The sequence below is a fragment of a genome (assembly GCF_019968955.1).
Source record: "MAG: Porospora cf. gigantea A chromosome Unknown PgA_NODE_290_length_23855_cov_360.098, whole genome shotgun sequence".
In the NCBI taxonomy this organism is placed as follows: domain Eukaryota; phylum Apicomplexa; class Conoidasida; order Eugregarinorida; family Porosporidae; genus Porospora; species Porospora cf. gigantea A.
This window is the reverse complement of record NW_027151577.1, coordinates 1-23855: the sequence shown is the minus strand read 5'-3', so window position 1 is coordinate 23855 and position 23855 is coordinate 1. Positions and strand designations below refer to the sequence as shown.

General features: G+C 53.4%; 15 protein-coding genes across 26 annotated transcripts; 10 read left to right on the top strand and 5 right to left on the bottom strand.

Annotated features, from left to right (window-relative positions):
- On the bottom strand, nt 1-1291 carry KVP18_001835 (uncharacterized protein; the record flags this gene model as incomplete). 2 transcript variants are annotated; one of them, XM_067952223.1, is made up of 1 exon in its annotated part: nt 1-1291. In XM_067952223.1, a coding segment is annotated over one exon (1291 nt), but the record flags the coding sequence as incomplete, so codon positions are not given. The 2 variants fall into 2 exon arrangements, with proteins under 2 accessions (XP_067810392.1, XP_067810393.1); XM_067952224.1 differs by having other exon boundaries at nt 29-1291.
- A 175-nt stretch (nt 1292-1466) lies between these two features.
- KVP18_001833 (uncharacterized protein) lies at nt 1467-3087 on the top strand (the record flags this gene model as incomplete). Of its 2 annotated transcripts, XM_067952220.1 has the most annotated exons (4): nt 1467-1473; nt 1503-1586; nt 1615-2860; nt 2889-3087. In XM_067952220.1, 4 exons carry the CDS (start codon nt 1467-1469, stop codon nt 3085-3087), a joined length of 1536 nt encoding a protein of 511 aa, XP_067810389.1. The 2 variants fall into 2 exon arrangements, with proteins under 2 accessions (XP_067810389.1, XP_067810388.1); XM_067952219.1 differs by lacking the exons at nt 1467-1473; nt 1503-1586; nt 2889-3087 and having other exon boundaries at nt 1704-2864.
- Nucleotides 3088-3163: 76 nt separating this feature from the next.
- KVP18_001827 (uncharacterized protein) lies at nt 3164-6891 on the top strand (the record flags this gene model as incomplete). Of its 4 annotated transcripts, XM_067952212.1 has the most annotated exons (3): nt 4346-4457; nt 4498-6607; nt 6636-6891. In XM_067952212.1, 3 exons carry the CDS (start codon nt 4346-4348, stop codon nt 6889-6891), a joined length of 2478 nt encoding a protein of 825 aa, XP_067810381.1. The 4 variants fall into 4 exon arrangements, with proteins under 4 accessions (XP_067810380.1, XP_067810379.1, XP_067810381.1 ...); XM_067952211.1 differs by lacking the exon at nt 6636-6891 and adding an exon at nt 3164-4111 and having other exon boundaries at nt 4211-4504; XM_067952210.1 differs by lacking the exons at nt 4346-4457; nt 4498-6607; nt 6636-6891 and adding an exon at nt 3164-4153.
- Nucleotides 6892-7195: 304 nt separating this feature from the next.
- On the top strand, nt 7196-8089 carry KVP18_001836 (uncharacterized protein; the record flags this gene model as incomplete). The annotated part of the gene is made up of 1 exon (XM_067952225.1): nt 7196-8089. The coding sequence occupies one exon, from the start codon at nt 7196-7198 to the stop codon at nt 8087-8089; it is 894 nt and encodes a 297-aa protein (XP_067810394.1).
- A 204-nt stretch (nt 8090-8293) lies between these two features.
- Nucleotides 8294-9084, top strand: KVP18_001829 (uncharacterized protein; the record flags this gene model as incomplete). The annotated part of the gene is made up of 2 exons (XM_067952215.1): nt 8294-8763; nt 8793-9084. 2 exons carry the CDS (start codon nt 8294-8296, stop codon nt 9082-9084), a joined length of 762 nt encoding a protein of 253 aa, XP_067810384.1.
- Nucleotides 9085-9187: 103 nt separating this feature from the next.
- Nucleotides 9188-9827, bottom strand: KVP18_001823 (uncharacterized protein; the record flags this gene model as incomplete). Of its 2 annotated transcripts, XM_067952200.1 has the most annotated exons (2): nt 9188-9402; nt 9431-9827. In XM_067952200.1, 2 exons carry the CDS (start codon nt 9825-9827, stop codon nt 9188-9190), a joined length of 612 nt encoding a protein of 203 aa, XP_067810370.1. The 2 variants fall into 2 exon arrangements, with proteins under 2 accessions (XP_067810370.1, XP_067810371.1); XM_067952201.1 differs by lacking the exon at nt 9431-9827 and having other exon boundaries at nt 9188-9415.
- A 222-nt stretch (nt 9828-10049) lies between these two features.
- KVP18_001825 (uncharacterized protein) lies at nt 10050-10672 on the top strand (the record flags this gene model as incomplete). The annotated part of the gene is made up of 2 exons (XM_067952203.1): nt 10050-10095; nt 10149-10672. The coding sequence occupies 2 exons, from the start codon at nt 10050-10052 to the stop codon at nt 10670-10672; spliced, it is 570 nt and encodes a 189-aa protein (XP_067810373.1).
- A 376-nt stretch (nt 10673-11048) lies between these two features.
- Nucleotides 11049-12230, top strand: KVP18_001824 (uncharacterized protein; the record flags this gene model as incomplete). Its single annotated transcript, XM_067952202.1, has 1 exon — nt 11049-12230. The coding sequence occupies one exon, from the start codon at nt 11049-11051 to the stop codon at nt 12228-12230; it is 1182 nt and encodes a 393-aa protein (XP_067810372.1).
- A 29-nt stretch (nt 12231-12259) lies between these two features.
- KVP18_001831 (uncharacterized protein) lies at nt 12260-13846 on the top strand (the record flags this gene model as incomplete). The annotated part of the gene is made up of 1 exon (XM_067952217.1): nt 12260-13846. One exon carries the CDS (start codon nt 12260-12262, stop codon nt 13844-13846), a length of 1587 nt encoding a protein of 528 aa, XP_067810386.1.
- Nucleotides 13847-13848: 2 nt separating this feature from the next.
- On the bottom strand, nt 13849-14166 carry KVP18_001832 (uncharacterized protein; the record flags this gene model as incomplete). The annotated part of the gene is made up of 1 exon (XM_067952218.1): nt 13849-14166. The coding sequence occupies one exon, from the start codon at nt 14164-14166 to the stop codon at nt 13849-13851; it is 318 nt and encodes a 105-aa protein (XP_067810387.1).
- A 120-nt stretch (nt 14167-14286) lies between these two features.
- KVP18_001828 (uncharacterized protein) lies at nt 14287-14478 on the bottom strand (the record flags this gene model as incomplete). The annotated part of the gene is made up of 1 exon (XM_067952214.1): nt 14287-14478. The coding sequence occupies one exon, from the start codon at nt 14476-14478 to the stop codon at nt 14287-14289; it is 192 nt and encodes a 63-aa protein (XP_067810383.1).
- Nucleotides 14479-14562: 84 nt separating this feature from the next.
- On the top strand, nt 14563-17662 carry KVP18_001826 (uncharacterized protein; the record flags this gene model as incomplete). 5 transcript variants are annotated; one of them, XM_067952205.1, is made up of 6 exons in its annotated part: nt 14563-15104; nt 15133-15293; nt 15322-15825; nt 15854-16430; nt 16459-17194; nt 17222-17662. In XM_067952205.1, the coding sequence occupies 6 exons, from the start codon at nt 14563-14565 to the stop codon at nt 17660-17662; spliced, it is 2961 nt and encodes a 986-aa protein (XP_067810375.1). The 5 variants fall into 5 exon arrangements, with proteins under 5 accessions (XP_067810375.1, XP_067810376.1, XP_067810374.1 ...); XM_067952204.1 differs by lacking the exons at nt 14563-15104; nt 15133-15293; nt 16459-17194; nt 17222-17662 and having other exon boundaries at nt 15303-15825; nt 15854-16434; XM_067952206.1 differs by lacking the exons at nt 15133-15293; nt 15322-15825; nt 15854-16430; nt 16459-17194; nt 17222-17662 and having other exon boundaries at nt 14563-15108.
- A 90-nt stretch (nt 17663-17752) lies between these two features.
- On the bottom strand, nt 17753-20317 carry KVP18_001830 (uncharacterized protein; the record flags this gene model as incomplete). The annotated part of the gene is made up of 1 exon (XM_067952216.1): nt 17753-20317. The coding sequence occupies one exon, from the start codon at nt 20315-20317 to the stop codon at nt 17753-17755; it is 2565 nt and encodes an 854-aa protein (XP_067810385.1).
- Nucleotides 20318-20487: 170 nt separating this feature from the next.
- Nucleotides 20488-21367, top strand: KVP18_001834 (uncharacterized protein; the record flags this gene model as incomplete). 2 transcript variants are annotated; one of them, XM_067952222.1, is made up of 4 exons in its annotated part: nt 20488-20563; nt 20592-20684; nt 20713-21287; nt 21314-21367. In XM_067952222.1, the coding sequence occupies 4 exons, from the start codon at nt 20488-20490 to the stop codon at nt 21365-21367; spliced, it is 798 nt and encodes a 265-aa protein (XP_067810391.1). The 2 variants fall into 2 exon arrangements, with proteins under 2 accessions (XP_067810391.1, XP_067810390.1); XM_067952221.1 differs by lacking the exons at nt 20488-20563; nt 21314-21367 and having other exon boundaries at nt 20649-21302.
- Nucleotides 21368-21470: 103 nt separating this feature from the next.
- On the top strand, nt 21471-23534 carry KVP18_001822 (uncharacterized protein; the record flags this gene model as incomplete). Its single annotated transcript, XM_067952199.1, has 1 exon — nt 21471-23534. The coding sequence occupies one exon, from the start codon at nt 21471-21473 to the stop codon at nt 23532-23534; it is 2064 nt and encodes a 687-aa protein (XP_067810369.1).
- Between the last annotated feature and the right edge of the window lie 321 nt (nt 23535-23855).

Genomic DNA, 23855 nt, shown 5'->3' with positions numbered 1-23855 from the left:
TCCTAGGAGCGGGAGGAGGAGGTCGTACTGGTATTGTCACAGAGGGACTTTCGGGCATGCCCGCAGGAGGCATTTCATGTCGTTCAGGCGTAACAGGTTCCTCAATCGCAGGGGGCAGTTCCTTCTCAGCAGGCGGTCGTTGCTCCTCTGAAGGACTCCTAGGAGCGGGAGGAGGAGGTCGTACTGGTATTGTCACAGAGGGACTTTCGGGCATGCCCGCAGGAGGCATTTCATGTCGTTCAGGCGTAACAGGTTCCTCAATCGCAGGCGGCAGTTCCCTCTCACGAGTCTCAATGGCTGGCAGCTCTGCTGCGGCGTACACATCCAGCGGGATTCCGGGCGCTTCTACGACCATGGCGTTGCAAGTGTCGTCCTCGACACGTAACGAGTCCCAGTCCACAACATGCCCTTGGCGTTCGAGCGATACCGCTTCCAGCTGCTGGTAGGATTTACAGTACAGGTAGTGATTCTTCTTCCAAAGATCCTTTTCTATTCGAGAACGGGAGGCGAGAGTTCGACCCATAGACAGAGGATCATCCAAGCTGCCGGCAAGCTCTACCAGCCATCTCCGCAATGTTGGATCCTGGACCACGAAATGATGCAACCGATCCCGTGCTGCTCTCGGCAGGCATTGGCCTACCAGCGCATCAAGTACCAGCCCAGGATCCTGCCGCGAAAGCGCCTTTCCTATCTGGACTGAAGCCATCCAATAGACACCGCTGGAAGTACACATGGGAAACATGCGGGTCAAGTGCTGGGCTTTGTCCTTGTATATTAGGTGCTGCACGCTCCACTCTTCACGGATCTCGTCGGCCTGCCTCCGAAAGTCCGCTTGATGATAACGTCCTAGGCAGACGTTCAGCTTGGCTAGGCGATTCTCGACATGGCGAGTCACCATCGATAAGGCCGGTGAATGGCCGACTACTAACGGGTTGGAGTATCCCCGAACCTCAGCTCGAATACGCTGCGCTTGTCTATCGGCGAAAAGGCTAGAGGCTGGGTGGCACTTAGGGTCACAAACTTCGAAGGCCAGCATCTCTGGATGGCGAAAGTCGAAGCGGTCCTCGAAAGCGGCTAACGCCTGTAAAAGGGAAGCTAGTCCCTGGGCATCAGCCCTCTGATCGCTTATGGAGTCCGATTCGCAGAGGTTGGAAGGATCCGAATAGAATCTTCCAAGTTTCAGATAGCCGTGAAGCGTCTTCAGCCGGTGTCGGTCGAAACCGTGATAGTAATGTCCCTGAGGTCTGACGGCACTACACAGCACCACTAGCAAGCTTGCAAGGTAGATCATTTAAATGTTGCACACAGGGCCAATTCTTGTAAGATGAGTGCCGCAAGTTTTGGGTCGACCAAAGTTTAACATAGGGTTGAAGGCGAACGGCTCGCTTGTCTTTGAGTGGAGCAAGCTGGGACTTGTGGTAGATTATCATGCTTTCAGTTTGTTCATTCAGAGGAAAAATTGCCAAATGGAACGTGAGTCAATCGTTGTCACAGTTACGCAGTTTCTAAGCTACCTTCCCAGACATACAGCTACAATCGTCTTTTAGGGCACACCTCTCAGTTCAGCCTCCAACAAATTATTGAAGGTACAGTTGTTGTTGCGACTTCAGTCAGAGAGTGTTGGCCCCTGCCGAACGAAGATTGCATGCACCATCGGCTCTAGTTGTACGGATGACCGTCTCAAGAAACTGTTGAAAGGAGGCATGTCCGTGGTGCGCTTCAACATGGCGCACAGGTCCTCTACCGAGCATACGGTCACACTAGAGAGGCTTCGGGCTGCAGCGAAGGAGCTCGGAGTGCACGTTGCCGCCATGATGGACACCGGACACAGTATTTTTTTAACAGGCCCTCTGAAGACTCCAGACGTGCAACTTCACCAAGGGAGCCAGGTCAGGATAGTCACCGATAGGGAGATAGAGGGAGACGCGACCACAATCAGCTGCAACCATCGCAAGCTTTCTGATCATGTGGATATTGGTGACACTCTACTTCTTGACGACGGCTCGCTCACACTGAAAGTCAGCGGTGTGGGACCTCACATCATCGATACTGTGGCCATGAACGCCACTCGCTTGACTCCGCGGCGGAAGCTCGTCGTCCTAGGAAAGCCGCTCTCGACGCAGTCCGCTACCTCAGACATCACGACTTGGGCAGAACCCAACAACGTGGATATCGTCGTGGTTCCCGGACTGCTGACAAAGAGGAACGTAGTGGCGCTTCGGCTGTCTTTAGGGACTTACCGACCGCTGATCTTCGGCAAGGTGAATACTGTGGAATCCATAGAGGCGTGCACGACGATTCTGGAAGAACTAGACGGCGTGGTGATCTCCCGCGGAGATCTTGCTCTGGCCTTGGCTCCTGAAAAGATCGCAATGATTCAAAAGTTCGTCGTGGAGAAATGTAACGCTGCTGGCAAGCCCACATTCATAAGCACCCAAGTACTAGAGAGCATGGCTGATTGTCCTAGGCCGACACGAGCTGAAGTCTCCGACGTTGCAAATGCGGTGTTGGATGGGACGGATGGGATGATATTGAGTGCGCGTATTGAGGAGGGGCAGTATGCCCTTGAAGCTCTGGAGGCCATGACCCGTACCTGCCGGGAGGCTGAGAGGGCCGTTATTGAGGAGGACCTCTTCGCTCGTGTGCGATCCCATGTGACGAGGCCGATAAAGGTGCCAAACGCCATCGCCTCGGCCGGCATTATGACAGCGATGGAGATCCAATGCAAGCTGCTGCTGACTATCTCATCCTCTGGCAACACAGCCCGTGAGCTTGCCCGATATAGGCCCAAGGCGGCCATTCTGGCTGTAACCGCTAGCGAAGCCGTCGCCAACCAAATGAGTGCCCTACGCGGAGTAACGTAAGTTCTGCGGGGAGTACACACACAGTTCCGTCCTCGTGCCGTCGGTGCTCCATACTGACCGAGTCCTTCGGCGAGTGCTGATTCAGGCCGCAAACCGCGGGTTACTTAAGCCAGGAGACTTGGCTGTCTGCGTACACGGCGTGCAAGAAGCAATTTCGGGTCGCGCGTGCCTAGTGAAGGTTGTTAGCTGCCCGTACAGCACTGCACAGGACACCGACGTGTGAGTGTAGCGATGTCAACAATAACTTCGATTTCCGCCCTGCGGCAAAAACCAAAAACATCCCTTGCAACTCGATCCCCATGACAGAGGAGAGCCACAAGAGGCTATTCCCAGAGGTGGATGATGTCCCCAGTGAGGATGCGTCGGCGAAGGTGCATAATTTGGCAAAGCTGTCATCAAAGCTGCGGGAACTACTGGAAGAGAGTCAGGACGCCGTGCTGACCTCGCGACAAGCCAACCTCAAATGCCACAACGAGCTGGAGACGATGCGGCTTAGCGCAATGCGTCAGAATACTGACCTAGTAACGATGAAGGAGAGACTAGAGGCGTCGGAGAATTCCTGCCGAGGGTTACGGGAGCAGCTGGAGTGCGCGAACTCTCACATTAAACAGCTTCAGGCCGGAGAACGCAAGTCGCGATCTCTCCGGGACTCCGCCGGTGTGGAGATATCGCTTGCCATGCGCGAAAAGGAGGACGGTTTGGAGGAGCTACGGAGGCAGCTTTTTCGTGAGCAGGACATGGTTAGATTGAAGGAGGAACAAATTGTCAAGGTCAGATCTGAGAGAGAGGACAGCATTCGTTTGCTACAGAATCAGGTAGCAGCTGATGAAAACCAGTTACGCCACTATGAGCGCCTCACTAACGGATTGCGTGAGCAGCTGAAAGAAAGGCACGAAGTGGAAAAGAAATTGCAGGAGGAGATCAATGACTTTCACACCGCGCACTCGGAGTTGAAGTGCGAGCTGCTCTCTACTCGGAACGATCTGCAGATTGCCCAGTCCGTTAAAAGGCCCAAACTGTCCAACAACGACTCTCCTTACGTGCCGCTCAAGGCCTCCGACGTGAAAACCATTCTCGAGGAAGCCTGTGCGGCGGACGTCACAGACGAGGCGACTGCACTTTTGCACGAGCTGGACGCCAAGACATTTGCACTGGCGAAGTGCCGGCAGAAGCTGGCCGAAAAGCACCTTGAGCTGGATAGCAGCATGACTAAGGTGGAATCGCTAACGGTGGAAGCTGCTGAGTTGGTAAGGATATTATGTCTATTTAAAATAACCATTATTTATTGAACTTTATTTAATCTTTATTGTTAAAGATTATTTTAATCCTTCTGATTTTCTCCGAAGCGGCGCGAATTCATTCGACTTGATGACAGCAACCAAAGATTGGCTGAGTCCGTCGAATCATTGAAGGCGGAGGTGGCCTCCAAGGAAGGCGATCATATCGATCTTCAGTGCAAGAATCAAACATTGATAAGATCAATGCATCCAGTCAGAGCTCAGAACAAGGAGATGTGCAACCAGCTGGCTGTGTCCAATGTAACCTGTGAAGCCCTACTTGAAATGCTCTCAAACGCGCAGGTACCAGAGAGTGGTGAGTACAGGCAAGTGTCTCATCGGCTCATTTGTCGCAGCAATTGACGAGGTGATTCGAGCTAGGGTGGGAGACGCCTTTCCCAGCCGCCCAGTTGGCAAAATGGAAACCATGTACGAGAACATGCTCGAGCTGAATGAAGAACTCAACAGCTTGAAGCAGCGCCAGGGAGATCTGATTATGGCCGAAACGGCGAGGGCCGCAGCAGAGTTCTCGGAGTACAAGGCCAAGTGCCAACAGATGATTGACTATCTCCAACAACAGAACAGAGAGCTCGAGGCCGCCCGAGATGCAGCCATCAAGTCTCTGGTGCAGCGAGAAAAGGAGACAAAGCTTCTGAGAGAGAAACTAGATTGTGTTTGTCCAGAGGACGAGGCTCAGGCCATGTCAACCAGAGTCCAGTTTTGGAATGACGCCGTACTCCGGCATCAGCAGGAGGTGAAATCCATAAGCATGGAGTTGGATCAGTGTCGATGTACGGTCTCTCAACTGGAGGAGAAATTGAGACGTTCCCAGGAGCTCTGCGATGAGCGGGAAGTCAGAGTTAAGCAGTATCGGGAGACTGCGCTCTCCGATCAAAGAAAGGTCGTCGAAATTAAGGAGGAGAACGAATGTCTTAGGGAGCGACTTGAGGATCTAAAGAGCAACTATGAATCTCATCAGAGAGAGCTAATCGGAAAGCAAGCGGAAATCGATTCGCTGAAGGTCGAGATCCACAAAGGAGAAATCACAGCCAGCAGTCTGCAGGCGAGGATTGAAGAAATGTCTTCAAGCCAGCAGCACCTGCGGAATAGTTGGACGGAGGAGCTCTCACGCTGGCAGAGTGAGTGTGACCGCCTCCGAAAGGACCTCACGGTCCTCGATACTAAGTATCAGGCAGAAACCGAGCAGCTTCGGGCTCGGATCGACCAGGAACGAGTCTACATCGATACAGAAAAAAGGCGGAGTGACACGATAACTCGCACTGTTCGCAGTCGTGACCTAGACTTGGAAGACAAGACCAAGCATATTGAGTCACTAACCATACAGCTGGCCGAGCTTAAAGGTGCGTTGAGCGCCCGGGAACTGGAGTGCGAGGTGGGGGCTCGCTTGAGGCAACGTCTGTCAACTGACTCTACGTCTCCTACTCCTACCGTCGCCGTCGAGCCCGTCGAGGACACACTCGCAGGTCACTGGCGGGCTGCGGCAGAGCGTGCTCAGACTAACGAGGGCGTCTTGCGCCAGCAATTGGAGGTGCTTCAAAATTCTCTGAACACGACGGAGCAGGCGGTGGAGAGGCTTCAGGCGGAGTTGAACCTCGCAGTGGAAAGGGAGCAGACTGCCAAAGAATTGACTACCCGTGCACAGCAAAGTCTGGAAGAGCGAACACGGCTGGAGACTGAAAGACTCGAGCTCTCCACTGAGTTGGCCACACTCAAGGATCAGGCGGAGCAGCACGCGCTCTCGCTGGCGTCTGTCAAGGAAGAGTTGACCGACCAACGTCGCCGCAACGAGCAGGAAATCATTGATCACGGGGAGGACTTGAAGCAGTTACGGCATTTGGAAGACCGGTGTGGCGTTCTGTTAGCCGAGAAGGACAGCCGAGTCAAGGAACTCACAGTCACGATAGAAAGTCTAACACAGGAGGTCAGAGCCAAAGAACTGGAGGTTATAAAGACGGCCGATGCGCTGGATGCCAGCAAGGACTGTGTTCAAGCAGCCCGGGAGGAAGTGCTCTCCTTGACCGAGTTGCTGGAGATTCGCTCTCGCAAACGGAGTGCGACGGCGCTGCCAGAGGACGCGGACGGCGAGGTTCGCAACCTTCAAATCTTGCTCGGGGACGTTAGCAAGCATCGCGACTTGCTGCTGGCGCAGCAAACCAGCTCAAGTGTCGCGTTGGACCGTGCTATGTGCGATCGCAATTTGGCGATGGCGCAGATGGCTGAGATGAACCGCCATGTAGAGACCTTGAATCTGCAACTAGAAGAGGTGAACGTAGAGCGAATCCGACTTGACATTGTGAATGCTGAGGATTTCAAGGGGCAGACGGAGAAGTTAAAGCTGAAGGTAGCAGCTCTCGAACGGTCGCTGCACATGGCCACTGAAGCGAAGCAAGAGATTCAAAAGAAGTATCAGGAGGTCAGCGCTCAGATGCACAGCAGCCGTCATGAGTGGGTCGCTGAAGATATCCTTACACAGATTGAAACAGACCCAATGTAAGCTCCACGAAACCTCCTTGGAGATCGCTCGTGTACAGGAAATGGCTTCGGGCTTAGAAGCTGCTAACTCCCAGCTGGCGGCCATGACTTCTACCCCGAACCCAGCCTGTAAATCTCTCGTCCGAAGCGTTGTGCAGCTGAGCCGGTTACTAGCGCTCCGCCAGCGGTCAGACGAAGGATTCCAGCAGCAGCTGTCCAGCATAAAGGCCCTCGAAAGCGTCGCTAGCGCGTCATGATTGCGATATATGAGTGTCAAATGACCACGTACTTCGAATCCTCGATATATGTTGAACATATGGGACAAACTTAGTCTCCCATTCGGAGATCTCGACGAACTTTATCTTTTGATGTTCGTTGCAGTCATGGTCGCAGGCGTGGTCATAAATCTTGGCGTCATCAGTCTCAACGTTTGGTGGTGGGTGCGGGGCGGTTCTCTGAGACAGGACTCAACGTACCATTAAGAATAGCATGCCAGCTGAAGCGGCAAAGAAGTGACCTCTTGTGGGGCAGCAATGTTTTTAATTTATTTCCTCACATTAAATGATGAGCGACCAGAGCATGGGGTACTCGGAAAATGATACCTGTTGCTCTACGCCGCGAGGAGGTTGGTCGTCGCCTCGCAGTGAGTGTTCTACCCCCCGTACATGGAAGACCTCGGTGTCTAGCCCCAGACCGGCCGATACTCCACGTAAGGGAGCTGGCCGGGACAAGCGCAAGCTCCCTCGCTATGAGCCCTTGCTCTCGGATGTGGAGCTTTCCACATTCAGATCAGTTTTGTGTCCGTACAAGAAGAGCGGGAAGCCCTGTCCAAACGATGACAGGTGTCAGTACTCCCATTGCATGACGTGGCAACGCAGGAATCCGTACGCTGTCACGTATTTCCCTAAAATCTGCCCGAATCTCCGCCTCTACAAGACAGAAGGACGGCAAATGCGCGCCGAGAATACGTGCAAGGCCTCCAGAAAATGCACCTACAGCCACACTAAAGAAGAGCAGATGTATCATCCGACGATATACAAGACGGCCCTCTGCAAGAATTGGCCCGACAAATGTAAGCAGTACTATTGCCCCTTCGCCCATGGCGAGAAAGAGCTGCGTATTGGTCGGGCGCTCCAGAGGCCTGAAACAGGTTGCGCGTGCAAGGGAGCCTGCTCTGACTGTACTCCGGCCATGACGACACCAGCAGACGCCCCAGTGCACGCCGCTGTCTTTACGCCCAGGTTCCCGATGCCGAATGCTGCTAACGACATCCGGCTGCCGCTGGGTCATGTGACTCCGGCAACTACAGGAGCGCTAACGGCAATCGATCAGATAAATATTGAGTCGCTGTTGTCCCTGCCGGGTATCGCCAACGAAGTAACTAAACGGGCTGCCGAGCTGCTCGTTGTGCAAATGCTAGCTCTCTTGGAACAGGCCCAACAAGGCCTGGTATAGAGAATTTTTGAGCTTAGGCTCCGCTAAGCTATTCATAGGCTTTTTCACTGTGAAGCCTGAAAGTGTTTTTCGACGTATCGCCATTCGTTGGAATTCGAATTCCAATCCCCTCCTTAACTGGGTAGACCGTACTGCAAAACTGTGGCTGACTGTTGGAAAGCCGAATATCGCCGTTGTGAAGTGCCGAATTTCTCAGGTATTTCAATGTCTTTGAAGTCGCTTCTCAGCTTGCCAGGGAACCAAGTGTGCACTGACTGCCCAGCCCGCAGCCCACACTGGGCAGTGGTGAATCTAGGTACTCTGGTATGCATCGACTGCAGCGGCCAATTTCGAGCACTCGGTACTCACGTTTGCGTCGTCAAGAGTGTGACACTTGACAAGTGGAAGCCAGAGTGGATCGATACGTTAGCCAGAGTAGGTAATGATCGCAGCAATCGTTTTTGGGAATTCGCGCCAACAATGGCTAAGCCGCAAAACCATCGGGACAAAGACTACGTCCGTAGATGGATCGAGGCGAAGTACCGTGACAGGTTGTTCATAGATCCCTCAAGACAGCCACCTGCGAGCTGTCCGGAGGACACATCGGTCGCGCCGCCCTCGAATCCCGCAGTGGACCTTCTGGGCTTCGGGGCCTTTCCGGAGGCGGCGAAGGTCACGACTGGTGGAACTAATCCGTAGGTGACTCAGGTCGAGTTGGACTCAGTTTCGACCTGTTCGATCCCTTCGAAGCTCCAACAGGGTTTATTGAGGGATCTACCGGCTCGACATCGCGAACGCTAGACTCGCCATCGCCCTCAGACGTCGCTCAAGCCAAGGTAGCTGCTGGCCTGGAGAGCAGCAAGCGATGTCTCGAGCACCCAGCGAGCCTAGGATTCGGCCCGCCTGCATTCGCCACCGCCGCCGCTCGCGGTGATACGCTGGATGATTTGCTGGACTCTCTTAGCCGCGAGGTCAACAAAGCATTGATTCACCGGGATCCGTTTGCAGACTTGTAGAGTATACAGCGTTGTGGCTGCCGGTCTCGAAGAAGGATTCAAAGACGCCAGTGAAGAGCACGAGAGATTTCGGTTCTAGTCTGTCGATTGCGTGCCATTAACCTTACCTGGTCCGTTCATCAAGGCGTATTGCCACATGCGCTTGAAAGTTGCCCAGCACGTTTTTCCACGCTACTACCAGTTCCAGATTCTCTCTGCGATAGACGGTGGAATCTGCAGCCCCGAAATGCGCCTCTAGCTGCGCAAGTGTCCAGTGCCGGTTCACACCGAAAGGCAAGGGCGGCAGGAAGGGAAACGCGTAGTCTTCGTCGTGCGGGTCTGCGTACTTCATCCCTCAGCAGGTTACTTATGTAAAACTCGATACCCAACAACCACGGTCGAGTTGCGCAGGCAGTGAAGTACAACACGAGCCCCAGAGACCTCATGTACTCGATCAAGCGGTTTGGGGTGTGGACGATGACGCCTCTAGATGACAGGTGGTGCACAAACCGTAGCCGCGCCTTAGTCTGGCTCGGACAGATCACCTGTCGAGCCCTCTCAGCGCGTTGGAAAGCGTTGTACTCTCCGATGAAGCGAGCAGCAAAAGCCATCGGCGGAATAGTCGACGCGCCGTCCTCGTCATGCGCCTCTATCCGGTCCAACAGATATAGGGAGCATGAACGTCTGAAGTTCTGGAGAGCCTCACTGGATGAGGCAACGCCCAGGAGGAAAGTCCATTCGTCTGGAGTCCACGTAGCAGACATAGGGATAGGATTTAACGGATTTGAATGAATGCATGGGTAGGGTGTTTGCTTTCAACGTTCATGTCAAATATATTTTAGGTCACTGATTCCGAATCAACACTGATACCCATCTGACGACCGCCTAAACGAGATGCGGTAAAGTCCCCCTCTGGTGCAGGCTGCCACCGGGACAGAACGGACAGTTCGAGGGAAAATGGCCGATTTCCGTGGCATCTCCGCAGCATGAAGCGAATTCTGTCGACCAATACCTACAAGATCCCTGAGGATGGTAAGCAAATGCATGTAGTCTACCTCTCCTAAGCCGATGTAATTCTTTCACAGTTGAGGTCAAGATCTCCAACAGAATAGTGACTGTGAAGGGGAAGTACGGAACCTGCACGCGCTCGTTTAAGCACGTGCTGTGTGAGCTCTACGTGGCGGATGGCGAGGTTGTCGTGAATATGTGGCTGGCCACTAAGAAGCAGGCAGCCTCGATCAACTCGGTCCTCTCGCATATCAAGAACATGTGCACTGGTGTCCAGTACCAATTCCAGTACAAGATGCGCTTGGTCTACAATCACTTCCCCATCTCAACCAACATTGTCGACGATGGGCACGTGATCGAGATCCGAAACTTCATGGGCGAGAACCGAACGCGAGTTATTCCTTTGGAGGGCGATGCGATCATCACCAAGACAACCACAAAGGATGAGATCGCGATTTCTGGCATCGACGTCAACGCCGTTGCAAAGTCGTGCGCTGCCATTCACCAGAGTTGCCTAGTCAGGAACAAGGATATCCGAAAGTTCCTGGACGGCATTTACGTTTCCGAAAGGGGCACAGTTGATGAGATCGAGGTGGCGTGAGTGAAAGAACGTGCATGCGGAGAGCCACGAGACGTAGATAATTGAGGGCGTAGTCACTGCGTACAGACAACCACTCATTGACCTTTGCAGTGAGTCTATTTCGTGGGTAATAGAATAGAACATACCATGTGAACCCAGGACCATACCACTACACCAAGCAGCCGTTAACCGCCCACTGCAGTGAGTCTTTTCCATCACACCCTTTCGTGAGACGTAGAATGATCCATCCCCGATCGATACTTTTACGAGACGTAGAATGATACATGAGGGCGCAGTTACTGCGTACAGGCAATCGGGCTGGCCACTTAGCCCTAGGCGACGAAGCATTCGTGGTTCTTGACTTTGAAAGGCCAAAATCTCTTTTTAAGAAACATCGATGTCAGCAGCAGTGGACACTGACAGATCTCAAGTCCTCCGACAGTATGCATTGAAAGTCAAGGAGCACGAGACTGCCGGTGACAAAGTCAAGGTGCTGAGAGAGCGAGTAGCCAAAGAGAACGAAGCCCTGACTCTTTCCGAGGATCACTTGAAGGCGGTTCAGTCCGTAGGACAGATCTGCGGCGAGGTCTTAAAGCAACTCGATGAAGAACGGTACATTGTTAAGGCGTCAAGTGGTCCACGGTACGTGGTGGGAGTGCGATCGAACCTGTTGCGCACGGAGCTTACTGAGAGCTCGCGTGTGACGCTGGACATGACGACCCTGACAATCATGCGGAAATTACCACGAGAAGTGGATCCTATGGTGTATTCCATGCTCAAGGAAAACCCCGGAGACGTGAAGTACTCCGATATCGGAGGATTGACGGAGCAGATTCGTGAGATCAGAGAGGTCATCGAGCTTCCTCTCACTAATCCGGAGCTGTACCAGCGTGTAGGAATTAAGAGTCCCAAAGGCGTCCTTCTCTACGGCCCCCCAGGAACCGGGAAAACTCTGCTGGCGAAGGCTTTGGCGTCAAACATGAACTGCTCCTTTCTGAAGGTCGTTGCGTCCGCCATCGTGGATAAATACATCGGGGAATCAGCTCGCGTCATCAGAGAGATGTTCGCATATGCACGAGAGAACCAGCCGTGTATAATTTTCATGGATGAAATCGATGCCATTGGAGGGAAGAGGTTCAACCAAGGAACGTCCGCCGATAGAGAGATCCAGAGAACGCTGATGGAGTTGCTGAATCAGTTGGATGGTTTCGACGAGCTTGGAAAAGTAAAGATCATCATGGCTACCAACAGACCTGACGTGCTGGACCCGGCGCTGATGCGGCCAGGCCGCCTTGACCGTAAAGTCGAGATCCCACTACCCAACGAGCAGGCCCGCCACGACATTCTAAAGATTCACTCGGCTAAGATCATGAAGAGGGGAGACATCAACATGGAGGCGGTGTCGAAGCTTTGTGAGAGTTTCAACGGAGCGGACTTGCGGAATGTGTGCACTGAGGCCGGCATGTTTGCCATCCGTGCGGAAAGAGACTACTGTATCGAAGAGGACTTCTTCAAAGCTACCCGAAAGCTTAGCGACGTGAAGAAGCTGGAAGGAAAACTGGAGTACCAGAAACTGTAGTGAATGAGTGAATTTCGCTTTTCTGAAGAATGTCTGATAGCGACTCCGATGTAGACTTTGGCATGGCCAAGTGCCCGTTGTGTGAATTCGAGGCGCAGGACCCTGAGGTGGTTTTGGAGCACCTGCGAGAGCGTCACGGAGTCGACTTGCCTGCGTTGGTGGATAGGCGACCAAAGGCACTTGACAAGTTGCTGGCCAGAACGATGGTTCTATCTCTTTTGGAAGCCAAGAAGGAGGGGTTCAGCGGTGTTGAGAATTTCCTCACAGACGACTTCTGGGCTGACACTTCCGTGCTCACAGGAGCGGACCACGACAACAGCCTGATGTTTTATGAGAATGAGGAGGAAACAACGGATGATGAGGCGGTTTTCGAGCAGGTTACTTCCTGTGTGTCGGTTGAGAAGGAAAGCGCGATGCTCAAGGAGCGAATCAAGGTTCTTGAGAGGCTGGTCGACCAGTTGGCACTCCCTGACAATGTTCTGGCTGAAGCCGAACTCAACGAGCCAAAAGAGACTCGCACCAGTGTGGAAGATAAGCCATACTTCGGTTGCTACAGCGATCAGGAGATCCACCGTATCATGATCTTGGACCAACAACGCACAGGGGCATATCAGGACTTCATTATCGGCAATCAGGAGTTGTTCAAGGACAAGATAATATTGGACGTTGGTTGCGGAACTGGAGTTCTTTCTATGTTCGCCAAGCAAGCGGGAGCTCGGGTCGTCGTCGGTCTAGATGCGGCTCAGAAAACTTTGGACCTAGCGAAGAAGATAACAACTGCCAATGGGTTCGCCGACATTCAACTGGTGGCTGGAAAAGTAGAAGAGCACGACTTGGTATTTGGACCTGACGGAACGACTGTGATGAAAATTGACCGGGGATCTGTTGTCCCGACGGATTGCACCCCCTTCCAATGCGACATCATCATATCAGAGTGGATGGGATACGCCCTCATGTATGAAAGCATGCTCTACACGGTTTTGGACGCCCGTGACCGGTACCTGGTTCCGAGTGGACGAGTGCTGCCTAACGGCGCAGTGCTGCGGTTGCACCTAGCGAACTGGAAGCCTCGCCTTTGCCCCTTCAACTGGTTGAAGGAAAGACCCTACGGGCTGGATTTCTCGCTGTTGCAACCGGTTTCAGAGGCCTTTTTGGCGGAGGCCGTCGTCGATGAGGTGCCAGGAAGCTACCTGCGGTCTAAGAGTTCAGTTGTGGGAAGGTGGAACCTGGAAACGACCAGTAAGGAGGAAATTGAGAGCTGGAGGGGGTCTTTCGACCTGGTGGCTGATGACTTCAGCACATCGCTGGTTCTTTCGTTCGATACATTGTTTTCGGCAAGCTCTGAGTCACTCGCTGCGGATCTTGAGATGGCACGGACAGAGCATGGGGTGTTAAACAATGGATCTGTAAACTTGTCTACATCTCCAGAGAGACCGGGCACGCACTGGAAGCAGACTCTGCTGCACCTGAAGACTGACTCGGCTTCACCTTTGACCCTCGAGGCAGGCGAGACCCTCGCCGGCCACCTGTCATTCGGGCAACACCCTGAGAACAGCCGACACTTGGTGATTGGGCTGGAGCTCAAGCAGGCTTGTGTTTCGTACGATATGAGGTAGAGTTAATCAATTACTTCATCGGAGTCGTCATTCTCGGTTGCAAAGTGGTCATCATCTAGAGGCACGCGACTCTCGGTTGGTTGGGTGTCCACTTCTTTCAGTGGCTCATGCGTCTCATCCGCTGTTGTTGGCTTGGGTTGGGGCTCGGTTGACCCGAACCACTGCATAATCTTGCTCCAAAGGCTTGAGGACGATGAGGGTTGGACGGGCATCACATCATCATTTTTGCCCTTGCTCTGGATATCGGCGGTACCGCTAAGAGCGACCATGACAAGGCTCCTCGGAAGTGGCGGCGAGCTGCTGACGATTTCTCGCAGCATTGGCAATCGCCCGATTTATAAGCGCATCTTCGTCAAACTGGGCACTTGCGACTGCAGCCAGGTCGACCGTCAGTCTGGGGGCTTTGCGGGCGACCATCGCAGTGAGGATATTTTGCCTCCTCAGTGAGCGTCCTGCAGTTCACGTACAGCGTCCTGCACCACCTCAGCGACGTCTGTAAGCTCTGGCGTCAATAAGTCGTTGCCTCCATGTTGAGTGGCGTTCTGGGCTGTAGGTTGCAGCTGGCCAGAGATGCGCCCCAGATCTACTTTGGCCTCGCTGAAAACGAGGGTTCTCAAACGAGGCCCCAGCATGCTCGCCAGAGCAGTAAAGAGTTTCGCATAGAATTCGCCTTCCCACGCACAATACGCCCAGAGGGGCAAATAGTGATTTGACGCATGCGAGATGACTCCGTCAACGCGGCGCTCTCCGAGCTCTCTGAACTTTTACAGCTTCCTACGCTTTCATTCTTCGCGTCGGCTTTGAATGTCGGCCCTGTGGTTGTACCTCCTTCCCAAACACCTATTGATATGTTCATGCCCACCCTTATCGACCGGATCACTGAGGTGTCGTCGACCCCCAAGGTTCACCCACGGGTAACCGCTCCCTGTCCCCCTGCGCCCGAGCTCGTCCTATCCGTTCCGGAGGTGTTCCTAACTGAGGGCCTGGCGATGGACGACCTGCCTGTGAGTCGCCTCGGCCAGAATGTCTCCAGCTTTCAGGATGATGTCATACGGTGGCTGGACGAGGTTGACACTGCGTTACAGGCGAGGCTCACTCGTCCCGATGTGCGCATTTGTCTACGAGCCACTGACACTCTGAGTAAACTAGGGCCTTCAATAGCAGGGGGGCAGGCGGAGGTGGCCAGTGTGAAGGCGCTTCTGATTTCTGCGGAGGACGAGCTCTGCCGAGACGACTTGAGTATACTAGACCTGCGGCAGTGAGGTGCGAGGGGGATATGCACGCAGACAGAAACAGAGGCTCCAGACAGCTGTGGACCACCTCGAGAGCATCTCCTCTCTGCATTACAATTTACGGCGGGTGTCCTGTTTTCTGGACGCGGGTGCCATACAGGAAGCGGTGTCTTTGTACTCGAGTTTGTTGCCCACTTTCGAGGTGCTACGCCAGAGTGAGCTCCATGCCCGTCCCTCATGCAGATTTTGACTGTGCGAACGACCTGATGCCGGCTGTGCATAGTATTAAACTCCGCACACTCAACTGCATTGCGCAGCAGCTTGCGGAGGCTAGTTGCGAATCCCGCGAGGAGGCGGAGGAGTTCGATGCCTACCGCCTGCCTTACCCCTTGCACGTCCCTTGCACATGCCGATCACGTTCGGGCCGTGTCCCTGTGTTCAGACGTTGGAGTGACGGCCCAGCGGTGGTGGATCTCGTCAACTCCGTTCTCTCTTTGAACGCTGGCCTTCAAGAGTTCCTGCACCTGCTGTCACCGGAGAAGCAGTTTCTCATGGACATCGCAAAGTCTCTCTCCTTGCCTACATCCGCCAGTGACTCATTAGCATGCCGCATTTCGTCCGCGGTGGCGAAATTGAGTCCCTGCAGGTTTTTACGATCAGTTTCAATGGCCTTCTGTCCTCTACTGCTTAGTCACTTACGAATGATCAGGGCGCTGGGGTGTTTGGTGTTAGACGCTGCACACGAGGGTGAGCCATATAACGTCAGACAACGCAGAGCACCAGCATTTGTTTTCATTCGTCTCAAAGGCCGTTAAGGCCATTCTAGATGCCTTTGGGGTGCTTCTGCTCTCTAGAGGACAGGCGTGGGAGGCCACGCTTCAACGCCAACTAGTTCAGGGAGGTCTTCCTGCCGCGCGGGAGTACTTACTAGTGGAAAGCTCCCTGCTGGGAAGTGTATCATGGACATTGCTCAAGGTCTATCACGAGCTCCTTTCAGAGAACACCCAGGATGTTCGTATCCCCCTGGATGCCGCTCACGACGTGAAAGCTGTGGCGAAGTCGTCGCTCGCAGCGTTACGAGCACTGATGCTAAACAGGAGTCGGCAGCTACTTGACCACTTCTCCAGGTCTTACTGCGTCCCTCTGTTGGAGGAATCCTTGGAGTGCGAAAAATGGGAGCGTCAGGTCAGCCTCGCCGGTAGCAAACTGGAGAGGCTGGTGCAGTCTAAATGCGTGCCTCTCCTCGGCGGAGACCGTGACTTGATCCCAGCGAACGGACTACAATTTGAGAGTGACGGACCTGAACGCTGCACGACAATCTCCGTGTTGAGATTCGTTAGTGCAATCACGGAGTGAGCTGGTGGAGACGTCCGCACACAGTTTGCTCGACATCGCTCAGATGCTGCCTGTCGCCATGGCTGACGCTGGTTCCAGGGCAGCCGAACTCACGACCATGTTTAACTCTGAGGCAAACCAACTGGTTCTCGGTGGCAGAGCTATCAAACTGGGTGTGCTGCAGTCCGCGACAGCCACTAATTTGTGCCATGCGTATTGTAGTCTTCTGATCGTGTCCGACAGCGTATCAAGGGCCGTGGAGCGTTTGGAACGTTCTACCTGCCCCCAATTGAAGTCTACATGCACGGACATACCTGTACAACCAGACGAATTTTCTCAAGTCACCTCAAGTGAGTTCCTGAGGCCTTACTTCGCGTTTCTTCACATGTTCGACAAGACTGACCAGGCTCCACCGCCTAGAAACCACTCCCCAGTCACAACAGGTCTCTTTGATTCGCCAAGAGAGCCTGACATATCCGCACCTCTGCACTATCGCTTTTGGGTTGAACGGACTATGAGTAGTAAGAAGGAGACACGCGTAGCTTTGTTGATGGTACAGGACCACCAACAGCGCCTCACCACCAAGCTGTCCGATATCCTGAGCGAGCGATTCGAGGAGACGCTGCTGAGAGGTTGGGTCTCGGCGAGTAGCTGGAGTTTCTATACCCGTCCACTGCGAGACTCAGACCCCGACGACCGTGTCACCAGAACCTCGAAGAATATGGACCTGATTCACCCCGCCGTGTTGTCGGTGGTCAAGGACACAAAGATTATGTTTAGCGTGAGGCGACCAACCTACTGACCACAGATAATGCACCGACTTCTTGAGCTGCCAACTGCCCAGGCCAATTTAATCCGAGCTGTATCGGACTGCGTACGGAAAGCAGAGACGATCTGCAAGCACCTAGAATGGACTGCCGAAGACTTCGGGGAGGAGGAAGAACAGACCCTCCTCACTCGGCGTGTAGCCGACTGCAAGGCTGTTAAGCCGCTGCTTGCGAGGTCGACTGTCTTGCAGGCCGTGAGCAGCGAACAGCAGTTTCAAACAACAGTGGAACAGCTTTCAGAAGCTCTCAGGCTTCACACCTTGCAGAGCTACCGATCGTACAAGAAAGGTGAAACTGAACTTCTGAACACTGCACAGTTCCGGCAGGCGAAGACGTCGATGACAGCTTGGTGGAAGAAGGTCAATGACCGAATGAAGCCTCCAAAGTCTCCTGTTGGCGTGAAGCTCCCAAACGAAACGTAGTGCACTGAATTGTGTTAGGCAAGATGGCATTTACTTAGCTTTTTGTGGATGGGGGAATGTTGGAGGATGCAGTGCCCCCCTCTTCTCTGGTTAGCGATTACGGTCGTTACAGGCGGACTCGTGTCGATGTTTCGACGACTTGGTGGGTGAGCGCTCCTTGGCGCCCCTAGCTTTGCTAGGCTCTCGTCGCGAGCGATGCTCTTCGTTTGGCTTTCCTCCGCCTTCGTTTGGCTTTCCTCCGCCTTCGTTGGGTTTGCCTTCACGTAGACTTGGTCTGCCTTCCCGTTCACTTGGTTTGCCTTCACGTTCACTTGGTTTGCCTTCACGTTCACTTGGTTTGCCTTCACGTTTGCGCTTAGACTTGTCGTCTTTCTTGCCGGAGCTGGTGACGGATATCATCCTGAGAAACTGCTTACCCAGTCCTTCTTTGTCTTTGTCGAGTTCCTTCTTCCTCATGCTTGAGAGCTGGCACTCGAGATCAGACACAAGACAGGCGTAGTTCGTCACCTTCTTCTGGAGACTTTCACTCATCGCTCGGTGTTGGGCAGCCATCTCGTCTCGCTCACTGAGCACTGCATGGTATTGGTACTCGCATTCTCGCAAGTACTCAATTAACTGAGGCCGCCTCGTCTGGTGGTCGATCTTGTGTATGAATTTCATGGCGTCGCTCTTGTCCGACTCTACTTTGACATCAGTCGGGTCCTTAGCGAGTTCCACCAACGCCTCCAACTCAGCGATTCGCTTCTTAAACGCCTTGCGATCCTGTGCTTGCCGGTGTGCCTCCAGTTTCATCGCATCCTTGTAGTGGGTCAAGCCGCCTTCCAAAGCACAGAGTTGGTCGTAGAATGCTTGCCGCATTTGCTGCTCTCGAAGCCGAGTGTCCTCGAGCCCCTGCTGAGCCTTCAGTGCATCCGCCTCCAAGATACGTCGCGCCGCGCTGGGATCATCAGCACTTAAAACTTTCTTCAGCTCGGTAACGCGGTTTTCAGCGCTTCGTCGTAGGTTAATCTCCTCAGCTAGCTGCAGCTTCATGTCCGAAACCTGTTGAGTTAGAGCCTTCACCTTGGCGGTGTCGGTAGCATGGCTCAGGCTATGTGCGACCTGTTGCTCCGTCCAGCGATTCTGATAGTCGCCTGTGAGTTCAGAGTGCTTGTTCCACAAGTCGTCGATGGCGCTCTGTTGCTCCGAATTACCAAGCTCTGAACGATTGACTCGACGTTGAAGGCTGTTGACCTCTCGCTTCAAAGCGCGCTCCAAACCTGAGAGAGCATTGGCTGGTTCGGCATCTACGGAGTTGAGGTCAACCATTTTATGCGCTCTGGCCAGGGCTGCGTGCATCTCCATCAACTGGGCTCTGAGAGTCTCGACTTCCGTATCCCTCTCAACAACCAGCCCTTCCAGATCTGCGTTTCGTGTCCGCAGCGTCTCCTTTTCGCGCATGAATCTTGTTTGGAGGTCAGCCATTTCCTCCGCGTGTTGCACCAGGATGTCGTCGATTCGCTTGGAATTGTTGACCACCTCCTGGTCTAGCACAGCCTTGGGAGGTCCGAATGAAAATAGATCGTCCGCGTTGGACGTGGGACTGCCTCTACCTGCTCGTGAGGTTCTAGAATCGTCGCACTCCCGCCAAGACATGCGTGATCTAACGGATTCATGAAGTGAGTTGCGTCTCCGCCTCTCCTCACCTTTCATAGAGCTTCGCCGCAGGGCTCCAAGCTCTCGCACGCGCGGGTTCAATGTAACGTCGGACATGCGGGCGCTTGCCTCCGACACAGGCGGTACGCTGAATATATCGGACGGGATACCGGACTCGCTGGCCTCGTCGAGTTGCTGTACAAGCGGACCTTGTGGAGTCAAGATCGTCGGCTTTGGTTTGGCGGGGTCTGTCAGAAACTGGTCAGTAAGTGCCAGTGAGACGTCCGACCCCCGTCCTCGAGCACTCATACGGGAGAACAATCGACTCGCTGTCGATTCACGTCGGGTTGCGGGGGTTCGGTCGGTGGCTGCAACGGAGGTTGACTGCTGCTTTCGTCGCCGGCCACCTGAGCTGGACCTCGACATGAAGCTTGGTGCGGTAGGGGTGACGCTGTCACAATGTAGCAGAGCATTCCGCCGTGCCGGCATAGTCACGGCGTCAGTGTTCGCACAGAACGCCGTGAAACTGAACTCGCACTTGGCTAGTGGATCTCGAGTCCGTAGAAGATTGACTGACATACGATGCCAAACTCCCCATCGTTTCTTAACCGCATCTGATATATTGAACTGGACTTCGCCCCAGGATTGCTTCCTTTGCTCCACTGCATCTGTGATCTCTATCATTCGAAGCTTCGACATCTTGCACGTATAGTCAAAGGGTTTGCCTGACTCCTCGTCTATGAAATGCCCTGCCTCGTGCGACTCGCGGAACAGGGTTGCCAGTAGAACCGTTTCCGACCCCTGAAACGCCCCAGACCAATTGGCCTTCGTCAAAATAACATGGTCGTCGATTCTGACAGTCTTGCCCCCTCGCGCCCATTCACAATGAATCTGTACCGACTGGGGAACGCGCATCACTAGTTTCTCCAGGCGCACGACCACCTTAAACTTGTCGCATCGCCTACTGATGTGCCTAATGCTGCGAATCGCCTTCGTAAAGGTCGTCGGACCCGAAGCCATAGGACTAGCCTCAGCATGCCTGTCATTACTTCGCTGCGGGCCCACCTCAGATGCTCGTTTAGCTCTATAGGTTCCTCAGGCTTGGCCACGACGGAGGCGCGCCTTGCCAGACGTAAGTGTTCTCGGTCGCCAACAGAGACACTCGGATTCCGCGACATATTTCGGTAAAAATGGACCGAACGCAGGAGTTCTTAGGCTACGTCAACAGAAGCACAGCGGTTAACTCTCGAGCAGCAATATTTAAACGTGAGTCCGTCGTATTCTCAAGATTCAGGGGACCCTGACCTTTCGTCGTTTCAACAAGATGTTCGCGAGCTAGGTGAGGAGTTACATGCGTCCCGTCTTCGCTTGCAAAGGCTTAAGAAGCGTGAGTCATCAAAATGTCGCAAACGCAGTCGTTAGGTCTGGTGGCATATTCGAAGACAACACCTCCGAGGTATCTAGACTGGTCGATGAGATAAAGGCGGGTCTTACAACCGCAAGTAACCGCCTTGACGCCGTCGAGGGCAATGTCAGAGGCCAGTCACAGGACGAAGTCCACCATAGAACCCAGATAGGCACTCTACGGAATCGCCTGCTAGACCAGACTCGCGAGCTTAAGGCTGCCCTCGACCTCCGAACCAAGAGCATTCAGGACCGCGATTCCAGAAGGAAAAAGTACGACTTCGGTCGAAAGACAGATTCCCCCTTTATGGACCTCGAAACCGGCGCTCCGCAACAGCAGGCACTTGAGAACCCGGCCTCAGCATACCACCAAGCCAGGGTGGAAGGTGTAGAGCACATCCAGCGAGTGCTGGCCGAACTGGGGCAGATATTCAGTCGCGTCGCCACAATGGTCGCGCAGCAAGAAGAAATGGTGACTCGAATTGACGCTGACGCTGACCTCACAATGTCGAACTTGAGGGCAGGTGAGAACGAATTGGTGAGGTACCTCAAGCGTCTCTCCAGTAACCGCTCTTTGATTATGAAGGTGAGTTCTGCTTAGCCGACATACAGATCTTCGGCATTCTCATGACATTTGGAGTGTTTTTTATTATGTTCGTAGCATGATACTACTGGTGGGTGGCGCAGATGGTTGAGTTCGTTCTTGTGGTGACATGAGGCCCCACGTAATAATGGCGCTATTTTACAAAAGTTTACAAAAGCATAGCGTATGACAGTGCCGTCAGCTAATGATTTTGAGGGTGACGACCCTACCCCCGTGGACCAATCGTTCGAGCAGCCAACTCCCCTGGCCAACGACTACACAATGAATAGTATCGAGTATCTCGACTCCGCACAGGCAGTCGTGGAACCTGCGACGCAATCACTACTTCCGGTTGATGGTGAGGTCGATCAGGTGTTCAAATCTCTCTCCCGCAACCTCGAGAAGCAGGCCATGTGGAAAACTAGAAAGGCCCAGAACCAGAGTGTAACCGTCGACGAAAGGCGACAGCTTCGTCATCTGTTACAAGGACTGTCAACAAAAAACAACTCCAACCTTCCAGCATTCTTCAACAAGGAGTCTCAACCGATCAGGCGCGCCGTGGAGAATATAACGAGTGGTCACGAGCAGGGGCAGCTAATCCTGCGAATGATCAATGGAGGCCCGAAGCCAACCAAACCGCCTCGTGAAAACAACCTGCTTAGGTTCTTCCCTCACCTCAAAGCCGCCAACATCCGGGACCATATGGAGCGTCCGGTTCTGCCCCTCAGTCCTAGTAGACACACCAAGCGTACTGTTTCCGATCTCTGGACGTCTTTTGGAAACGATGAGGAAGGCCTGGACCTGGACCCGGCGCATTTCTTCCGACGTCATGAAGACATTCGCCGCAGCAGTCCGATCTACCTTGAAGCGTGCAAAGGTCTCTACGACATCAACATTGTCATGCCGCTCAGCATTCGTGGAGCGAGTATCGTGGTGGACGTGGACACGTCTAATCACTTCTACGCGTTTGACCTTGAAAAAAACGGAGAGCCCCCGTCGGCACAGATGCTTTTCGGTCGGGGTGTACGTGGAGGGTCCCCAACCCCCGCCAGAGACTCCTCTCTCAAACCTGAGGAGGTCTGCAAAACCGACCCGACTGGCATCGGACAGTCCGCTTGTGACGTCTGGGCTTCCTTCCTTCACGTCTCTCTGGGTAAGATCTACAACATTCGACCTGACCAGCTTAAAATGGTGTGCGAGCTCTTTAAGCAGTCGTTCGACACGAGCCTCTGCAAATTCCTGGTGCCTATCCAAATAGATTGCGGAGGGCTTTATGTTAGTGGCGATCATAGCATCAGCCAGTCCACGGGTCGTAACATTTTTGGGTTTCACTCGAGGCACGACATCGAGCAGTACGAGACCCGTGGTCGACCCTCGACGCCTAATGACTTCAAACGACTGATTATGGTCCGTCGACACCTCAAGGTGTTCGCACAGCGCCTTTCTGAGGTGTTTATGTCAGGACCACGTTACGAAGCTATTAATTTCATGGGCTCCACTCCTCGGGTAAACGTGGAGCTGAATTCGAACCTTATGTCGACCACCATGAATACTGCTGGTATCCGAATAGGCATCCGGGAGTGGACGCATCTGACATCACCAACGGTTTTTAAGAACGTGTCCTTGGATGGAAACAAGCCGGATACTATACCTCAGGCGAGTGTCTACTCAGGAGAGATCCGCCTCGAACATACAAATCTGAGGATGGTGGATCCACGGTACCCTAGGGATCTCGTTCTTGGAAGACGTATTGTCGATGACGCGCCTATTGATAGCGATTGGCATATCGAAAGCCAGGCGCGGTACGTTTTCTGCTCACCCATCGAGGAGACGAAGGTCGTCTACCGATGTGGCTTCCAAGATATGAATAGCACTTTGCTGCCAGAAACCCCTTGTGACGAGGAGCTCTTGAAGAGAATGCTGGACAGCAAATTCGGAAAGCTTCTCGAGTTCCATAGGAAGACCAATGATAATTCAGGACCTGGCTGCGTCGTACCAGCTTGCGAGCCAGCTAAGGATCCGGAAATGACTGGGATGCGATTCGATGCCCCAGTCTTTGTACCTTCCGAGTCCACCGCTCCTAGCACTAACAGCTCTGCTCCTTCTCCTCTCTCCGCTTGTAGCTTCTACATGCAACACTCATGCGCTAAAGGTGATGACTGCGGTTTTCTGCATCCGGCGGATCCGCTCCTTCGACTGCCTGTCGATGTGCGAGAAGTATCAAAGTTCCATCCTCAGTTCTTTCCCTAGCCGAATCTTCCCGAACGACAATGTTGTGAGCCGACTCTAAGGAAAAACGCAAAAAAATAATTGTGCATATGGAAAACCGTTCAAACAAGATTGAACAGCGATTATTCCAAGGAAAAACAGCAGAATAACTCTACTGAACAGGGAGAAGTCGGAAAATCTTTTTTGCACATGTCACGAAGATTAGAATTTGCACAGGCCCACACTGTTCAAAAATGTGCTGTGCGACAGAATTGAAAATTTGTGTCTCACTAAACGCCGGCAATATTAGAAATTCTAATTTCAGAGATGTCAGGAAAAGGCAAGAAGATATCCAAGAAGGCT